Source organism: Pygocentrus nattereri, chromosome 10, assembly GCF_015220715.1.
Source record: "Pygocentrus nattereri isolate fPygNat1 chromosome 10, fPygNat1.pri, whole genome shotgun sequence".
NCBI classification, from domain to species: domain Eukaryota; kingdom Metazoa; phylum Chordata; class Actinopteri; order Characiformes; family Serrasalmidae; genus Pygocentrus; species Pygocentrus nattereri.
The window spans coordinates 23,077,051-23,085,047 of NC_051220.1; the positions used below are offsets into that span (position 1 = coordinate 23,077,051).

The 7,997-nt window shown below is 42.0% G+C and overlaps 1 protein-coding gene across 1 annotated transcript; it reads right to left on the reverse strand.

Annotated features, from left to right (window-relative positions):
- Window positions 1-205: 205 nt before the first annotated feature.
- zfp36l1a (zinc finger protein 36, C3H type-like 1a) lies at window positions 206-5,424 on the reverse strand. The gene is made up of 2 exons (XM_017694502.1): window positions 5,222-5,424; window positions 206-3,730 (listed from the first exon to the last, which is right to left on the reverse strand). The coding sequence occupies exons 1-2, from the start codon at window positions 5,285-5,287 to the stop codon at window positions 2,672-2,674; spliced, it is 1,125 nt and encodes a 374-aa protein (XP_017549991.1). The 5' UTR covers window positions 5,288-5,424; the 3' UTR covers window positions 206-2,671.
- Window positions 5,425-7,997: the final 2,573 nt, after the last annotated feature.

The following is a 7,997-nucleotide window of genomic DNA, read 5'->3' on the forward strand; positions in this document are numbered from 1 at the left end:
GGAAAGGCATAATGATCAGAAATCAGAATGGAGCCAGCTATGACAGCGCTTGCCAGAAACACTTTCCTCTGCACAATCACTGCATTATTACTGCAATTTATGTAATCGTTTTAATAGTATTTGCTAGTGAGGCACACATTCACTCGTACTCATCCAATGTGATGTCCACATAGTCCAACGTACAAAAAACACTCCAGCCTATAAATTTTTTGAAAAATATGGGGTTTATTGGTTTTAACTGCAATCAGTCATAACAAAGCAATCAATCAATCAATTTTATATAAACTCATAGAAATTACTGTAGTGAACAGCAAAAGCTGTTTAAAAAAAAAAAAAAAAAAAAAATTACATTCAACAGTTTAGGCTAGATACTTTCGTTGTGTCTATCCTGTTAACCAAATCTTCTCAATCTTCAATTCCATCGAGGAAACAAGGAATAACTACTCAAACGTATTTTAATCATCGTCTGCATCATTATTCAAGGCAGGGAGCGTAAGCTCAATGGAATGTATAAAAAGAGGCACTTTACATTTGGGCTGGAAGAAGGGTTCCAAAAACCAATTAGAAACGAAAATAAAGGACACCTATTCTCCAGCCCATTTGGTCACAGTTATTGCCTGCAATTCATCTAATTCACACATGTAACTGGAAGAACTGCTTTTAACACTGAAGTTTTGTAACCTGCATTGATCTCACACCACAATCATCTCAATGAACACAAATGCAACAACAGAATGCACTTCAGGTGATACTTAAATGGAAGCAGAAGCTTTAAGGCCATTAAAGTCCAACTTGAATTGAACTCACTTCTGTCTCTAGTAACAACGTTCTGATAAAATGTGTCTCCTTGAGATATTCTGACAAGATATCTAGAACTCACAGTATACAGTTCAGTATTTCAAACTGGTGCTGTATCTTCCGCTACCATCTCTGGTACTAAGGGGGGGTGGGGGGTGGGGTGCTACATGTGAGGACTAAACTTGCCTCAACTTAAACAAAAGGGGCGCAACAACTGAAGATTGACTAAAGAATTAAAAGATGAATGTACTGATGTCAAGCTTTCTAGTGAGTCCAAATATCTACATCAAGGAAACATTAGGCCTAATGGTTTTGCAGTCCAATATTTGGGAAAAAGAATGAAAAATCTACAATAAATAATCAAAATGCAGAGGATTTTTTTGTTTTTTCTTTAAATTAAGTTTCATTTTTATCAAAGTGTAGTTGCAAACAAGTAATTGTAGTACAATATATTAAACTGTGAAAAAAGAAAGTTGACAAGTCTTCACAATCTTAAGATTAATACAGAAGATCATAATTTAACATAAAAGAAAATATATTCTATCGTTTCATTATCAAGATAAATACAAACAAAATTAACAAAAAAATGCATATGATCACCAATAAATATGTTTGATAAGTTAAATAAGCAGTGACAAGCAAAACCTTCTGTCTTGAAAGTTCTCTTTTCCAAACAACAACAACAATAATAATAATAATAATAATAATAATAATAATAATAATAATAATAATATAATAACCATAATAAACAATGACAATAAGTCAAACAAAAGAGGTGGAAAGATGTGATGAAATTACAAAGTGATCATCTGAGCAGATTCTATGGAAAAGCAAATTAGCTTGGAGATCTAAATAAAGTCACAGGAAGTTCAGCTGCACCTTGAGAATGCTGGAATTCCCCTCTGCTGATTGGAAGGTGGGTAGAAAGTCTTTAAAGTTTAATAGCCAGTTAGGCATTCCCTTCCCAACAAACACCAAGTGACCAGCCACAATGGGGTGGGGACAGCAAAAATTGTTCATTATTGAGTGAAGGCACCCAATCTCAGGGTTTTGCGCTAGTTTTGTGAGAAAGCCAGAGCAGGCAGCACATGTTAAAACCAAAACGTGCCAAATATATTCTTGAACTCCCATTTTCAACCTCATGAGAAGTCCTTCCTGCAGACTCATATCTGCCATCTAACAGGAGGGTGGTAAAATGCTCAGAGCAAGAGCTACTACATCAGGCTGTAAGAAACTAACGGGGGGGGGGCAAACAAACAAAACAAAAACATGACAGTAGTCCTTTCACCTCAACACTTGCATGATGAACCCCAGGCACTTTTATTTCCTTTTTTCTTACGTTGGTCTGCATTCAGACAGCTGTGAATGATCTAAGCGAGACTCTAGCAAACCCATTCAGCTAGTTAGGAGAGTGTCCTTGAGTTGAGTGGTGCTATAAAAGGGGGAAAAAGGGTCCTCAGCGCAGAACTACTCCCTCAACATGCCACCTGTGGCTCTGCTATGCACTACTGAAGCAGTAGTACCTGGCACAACAGTCTCTTACCTTTCACCATTCCACTTCCTGTTCTAGTTGTTTTGGCACAGTCACACATGTCATGGCAGGCCGTCTATGAGATGAGGCCAAGGCAGCAAACAGGCTTTTGGGCCGAAGAGGGAGTTTTTGCTTGTTGTGGTTAAATAAATTCAAAAGGAGTTCCCTTAATTCACTGCATCTTTTTTGTTGGTTTTTTGCATCTTTTTTTAAAGCCTAAGTGATAGAACGAGGGAAGTCTACTGCCTCTAGAAGGCTAAAGAGTAGGCAGGAGGTAGAGGGAGTATTTGTCCCTCATGCTTTCTGACCACTACTACTGCGTGCAATGCAGGAATGGTCACCTCAGTCATCTGAGACGGAGAGCCTGCTGAAGATGGGCAGTCGGCGTGTGGTGTCAAGGACGGGCGATTCTGAGCCACTCAGGCTGCTACCCGAGCTGCTCTGGTAACCCTCCTGGTCAGAGAGGGAGTCTGGCTGGCTGGACGGAGACTCGAAAAGGTGAGGAGACTCCGACATGGGCCTGAAGTAGTAAGGAGTTGTAGATGGAGAGGATGGTGTGTGGGCAGTGGGATCAGCTGCAGACGAGGGTCCACTTCCCAAGCTGGGGCCAAAGAGGTTGGCCAGCTCCTGGCTGGAATATGTGAAGGGATTGCTGCTGGGCCATTCGGGCAGCTCATCTGGAGAGAACATGGGGGGAGGGGTGACAGAGGTGGGGCTGTCTCTCAAGCCACCAGAGCTGGGGAACCCAGCAAAACTGTAGCTGTGCTGTAGACGTGGTCTCTCCAGCTTGTTGGAAGTGGAGAGTGGGGACGGGGCAGGAGGAGGCCCACGGCGTTCTTCTGCATTATGGATGAAGTGGCAGCGGGGCCCGTAGGGGCAGAAGCCGATGGTGTGGAAGGTTCTGCAGAGCTCTGTCTTGTACTTGGGATGGCGGGTGAGGCTACGCAGCTCATGAATGCCATGGGCAAACTGGCACTTGTCGCCATACTTGCAGGCACCATTCTCCTCAAAGGGCCTGCAGAGCTCCGTTTTATAGCGGCTGGAGTTGACCTGGCTGCCTCCAAGGCCTGTACATTTCTGCAGCAGGCGGTCCCCAGTCTCTGAGAAAGAGCGGTCTCGGAGGCGGTTTTCTTTGTTGCTACCACCAGTGCTACCCATCCCTGTCCCCAGCAAGGTTGGGTCTGCCTTGTTCAGGAATTGGTTCTGGTTGAGCTTGCTGCTGGGCAAAGTGACTGAGTGCCGTCGTTGGTAAACTCCACCAATGGAGGGTGTCCCCACAGCCTTCCTGTCCAGCAGGCTCCCAGTGGGGTTGGAGATGGGAAGATTTGCTCCAGTGCAGGGCAGAGATATGGTGTGTGGAGAACTGAGTATGTTATTATTGTAATTCAGCATTTTGTTGTTCTGCAAACGAAAGAGACATTGAAATGTTGAGAATACGGTTTACCTCAGTGAAGTCTGAGAAAAAAGAAAAAAAAGTCACATCATGCTAATTTAAACAGCCTTGTCTGGAAATCTTAGACAAGGCATGAATGAAATAGTACATCAAACTCCTAGATATACAGCGTTGCTGCATACAACCTTTGGTTAATGTTATTTTAAACCAGTGAGGAAATACAGGCCTATGGAGCAGCTGGTTTGGCAAGTTGCCCACCAGAGGAATGCATGGCCGCTTGAGTACATGTAACGCAGGGAGACGAGCGAGCGCAACAGGCTCATGTGGAAGAACTAACCACGCTCTGTGGCCTTAATGAAAGTTCTGTATCGTACAAGGGAATTTCTCTGTATCTTCGCGACACCGATAACAAAGTCCAAGTTGATGGTCTTCAACAGGCAATATCTACTTTAGATGTCCACCTGCCTTTCTCTCCTCTTCATTTAATATAAACAATACTCTTTTCATTGGCCTTTAGCATAAGGCTGTAAAGCTCAACGCACAGTGTGCGACATTTGCAAGAAATAAAATTTACTGTACTTCGATTTAAAGGCTTGAAAGTGGTGATCCGACCATTAACTTGTCTACGATAGCTGCTGTCTATTCAACAACCCTCTTTGCCACGTGCAAAATAATTGTAGAGGCCATTATAACGTGTAATGTGTTTAAAGTGTGGAGAACAGTCTCGGCAGGGATCTAGACGAACGTTAGCTGGCTAGATATCCAGCTTTACCAGGACTAATAGTTCTTGACGTATCGCCTGGAAAACATCAAGTTAGAGAGCTCGCCAGTTAGTAAGCAACTTGACTAAAGGCGTAACTGATTTACAAGCACAATAAGTAGGCAATCTTAGTTCTCAAGTTCGCCAGATCAAGTCGCGATTTCTACAAGTTTCAGACAGTTCTCTGCCAGGGTTTATCTAGGTCAGGAGACCGTCCTGTTTTCTTTTTAACAACATTATTCGTTTCCGTCATTTTGCTGTTATTAAAGTGGAAACTGTGACCTACAACAACAAACTTTTAAGGTTCGGCCGAGTAGGGTACAGCGGTTAAGTTACGTCTCCCATTCATCGCTGATGCTGGTATACTGACTTGGCCGCTCCCGTTCAAACGCGTTTCACTCCCTCCGAAATTTAACGGTAAAATGTCGCGAGTGAACACGTGAACTTCACGAGCCCGTAGCGCGAGTGCTGCGGTGAGCTGGGCCCAACAAATCTCGGTCTGCAGCGACTCTGCTTCAGCTAAAACAGCACCTATAAGACTACCTGTTATCTCCACACAAAACCATAGCCTCACGAAAACAAGGGCAGTTTTTAACCAGAACTCTTTTAAAAACACGTTATGCTACCAAAAGGACGCCAGCTCACGCGCCTAAACAGCCACTCGTGTCTCACATTCCACAGCACCAAGTTAAAGCTAGCTGGGCTAACTGGCTACGTAGGACAGCAAAACTTCCCGTACCTTGTTGTTGTTGTTGTTGATAACTTCGCTGAAGTCAAAAAGAGGCGGCACTACAGCCGTGGTCATCTTCGAAAGGAGGAAAGTAACAGCGAAAAGGCGCGAAACTACTGCGATATGACGATGCTTTACAAACGGGTTCTTGTCCTGTGAACTTTTCCTTTTTTTTGCCCTCACAGAGAACCCCCTCTACCCTGCTTGCGCGCCCAGCATTTCCTTTATAAAAGCATGCAGGAGGAGCTAAGAGAGCGTCAATAGTTTAGGGCGTTTCTTTCTGCCTCTTTTTTTTCTTGTGAATCAAGTTTTTCTCCCTCCCTCTTCAGCTCAGACCTTGCAGTACCCGGGATTTGAAACAGAAGATCTTGATCTCGTACATGCGCTGCTGCTGCTGCTGCGGCGAAACTTCATGCATGCAACAATGAGGATTAATGAACGCACAAAACAGTTTGCACTGTTAGGTGGGAGATAATGGAATCTTCTTTTTGGCTCTTACTATAACCATAGCTTATGTGATCTTACTATAGTTTAGCCTTCGACTTTACTCACATGTACAACTGTTTGATTTTATGAGCAACACTTTACAGTTAACTTCAGTGATTGAATCAAGTGCATACTATTCAGAAGATTTGTGTATTTGATTAATAAGACTATACCTGTGTTTAAAAAGTGGATTTTTGTTTTTGTTTGCTGCCATGTTGCAGTTTTAGACACTTTTCTGCTCACACTTGTCCACCTTATTGCACCAACATTCCATAACATGACTATTCAAATTCTTACAACACTGACATTATTTAAATAATTACAGCTGGACTCAGAGAACTTGTTTATTTCAAGACACTACCCTTGATTGTATCCTTGGCCTTCAGCTACATATCCGCTGTGTAATTAATGTAGCCAGCACTTAATTGTTCTCCTCAAACGTCACATGTGGGACTTTCCGGTGCTCCTGGCTTATTTAACCCTTTACAAAGAGTGTGGTCCAGCACATACAACAACACAGCTTTACTCAGATCATATTACTGCAGATTAAATGGCATTGTGCACTGTGCTTTGATTACCAAACATACCAAACGTAGTAATGTAAGGATTTTAGGTGCACAATTTGAGAACAGGTGATTGTTCATACTGCTTCACATGAAGAAATGTCAAGGCCCGACTAGAAGTTGCCTAGCAGACTAGTATTTCAGGATATTTTAGTGACTGCAAAAGAAACTCAAGACCCGGGTGACCTCATAAAGTTCATATAGTCATTCTGCTTCTAGATAACAGTGAGAACTATGAAATCCTTTGAATGTAACTGTATCCAAATCCATTGTGGCAAACAAAAGTCTTCATCCTCCTGTTCCATGACTGTGCAGCTGTTCGCTGTGCATACGTGCAGTGTCACTCTCTGGGTGATTAGTGGAGGACGAAATAAGCAGAGCTAGGGAGAAGAAAAGAAGTTGTTTACAAAAAAAAAAGTTAGAAGAGGGAATGGTGAAGGGGGAAGATTTACAGACAACGTTTATTACAACTCTCCAGGGTGTGTGTGGGTGTGTAAGAGGGGAAGGGGGAGCGTGCTCAAAACATTCCCCTCTTTCAACCTCTGCTCAGCTAGAGGTGGAAGACTTCACATTGGGCTTTTGTGTGCTGCGCCTCTGAATAAATTGTAAATAAAGTGGCACTTATAAGAAGTTAAAGCATAAGCAACTTACCTGAACACTATACTGGCCCTTGCTTCGTATTTTCTCCTCATGAGACTTGGCATCTGCCCATAATGTTTAGAGACTGTGAGGAGGAAGGTGTGTGGTTTTTTCCACATAAAAGAAGTTTTACAAGTTTTAGCCACATGGAGTAATCTCCCCCTGGGGTGTTTAAGAGACGGGGCTGTACATTGTAAGGAGCAATGCAAATCACGTCTACACTTCAAAGGATCTTTGACCTAGGAGTGAATATCCATATCATAATATCTATAATCTCAAGAAGAATGGTTGAGATTGAGACTGAAAGCTTGAGAGAATGAGGAGATATGTGTAACTTTCACTTGTCACCTGCAGTTAATCTAAATACCCTGTCATAGACCTCATAAAATCTTTTGGGTTTTTTTTTAAGCCATATATCATCTTGTTCTTCATACAATCACACTATGAGCATAGTGTGAACTTTTGTATTTAAAATGACAACTCTGAAATTGCATTCCAATAGTTGTGTTAAAAAAAAAGTACAGTTAACAAACACATTATGCACACTTTTTTTTCTAAACATTTCTGCAGTATAGGCTACTGACCTGTAGAGGGAGTGTGCAACTCCTCAAAAGTCATCCTTACCATTACATATTGCAGGCTTTCATCTCTCTTGTCCATGCTAGTTATTAAATCTGTTTTATATTGGCTGAGCCATATGGAAGTAAGTCAGATGGATTTTAGGATTGTCCTGTCCAGTTTGTATATTTAGAAAAGAACATGATTTAATCTCCAGGGCAAAGAAATACAATGTGGGCATCTTTTTATTTATTATAACGTTTTGGGCTGTTTTGTTCAGAATCATGTTTATGTCACATTAGTCAACTTCTATGAAACAAGAAAAGCATATGATATTTTCATGTCTTTAATGTTTACTTTGCTCTAGGTCACATGCCAGTGTGTGCTCTGTGATTATGGTCTTCTGTCTGTTTCGTGCTGCTCAGGCCAAGCGGGAAAATCAAAATGAGAAGAAATTAATTGACCATAAAAGCTTGACCACAGCATTGTTAGTGGTGCACCACCCGTCCTCTCCACTCTTTCTGTTCCCATGAAACTCT

Coding starts and splice junctions, on each gene's coding strand:
- zfp36l1a (XM_017694502.1), bottom strand. CDS start 5,287: ATGACCACGGCTGTAGTGCCGCCTCTTTTTGACTTCAGCGAAGTTATC. Junction 3,731..5,221: donor TCAACAACAACAACAACAAG/GTACGGGAAGTT, acceptor TTTCGTTTGCAG/AACAACAAAATGCTGAATTA.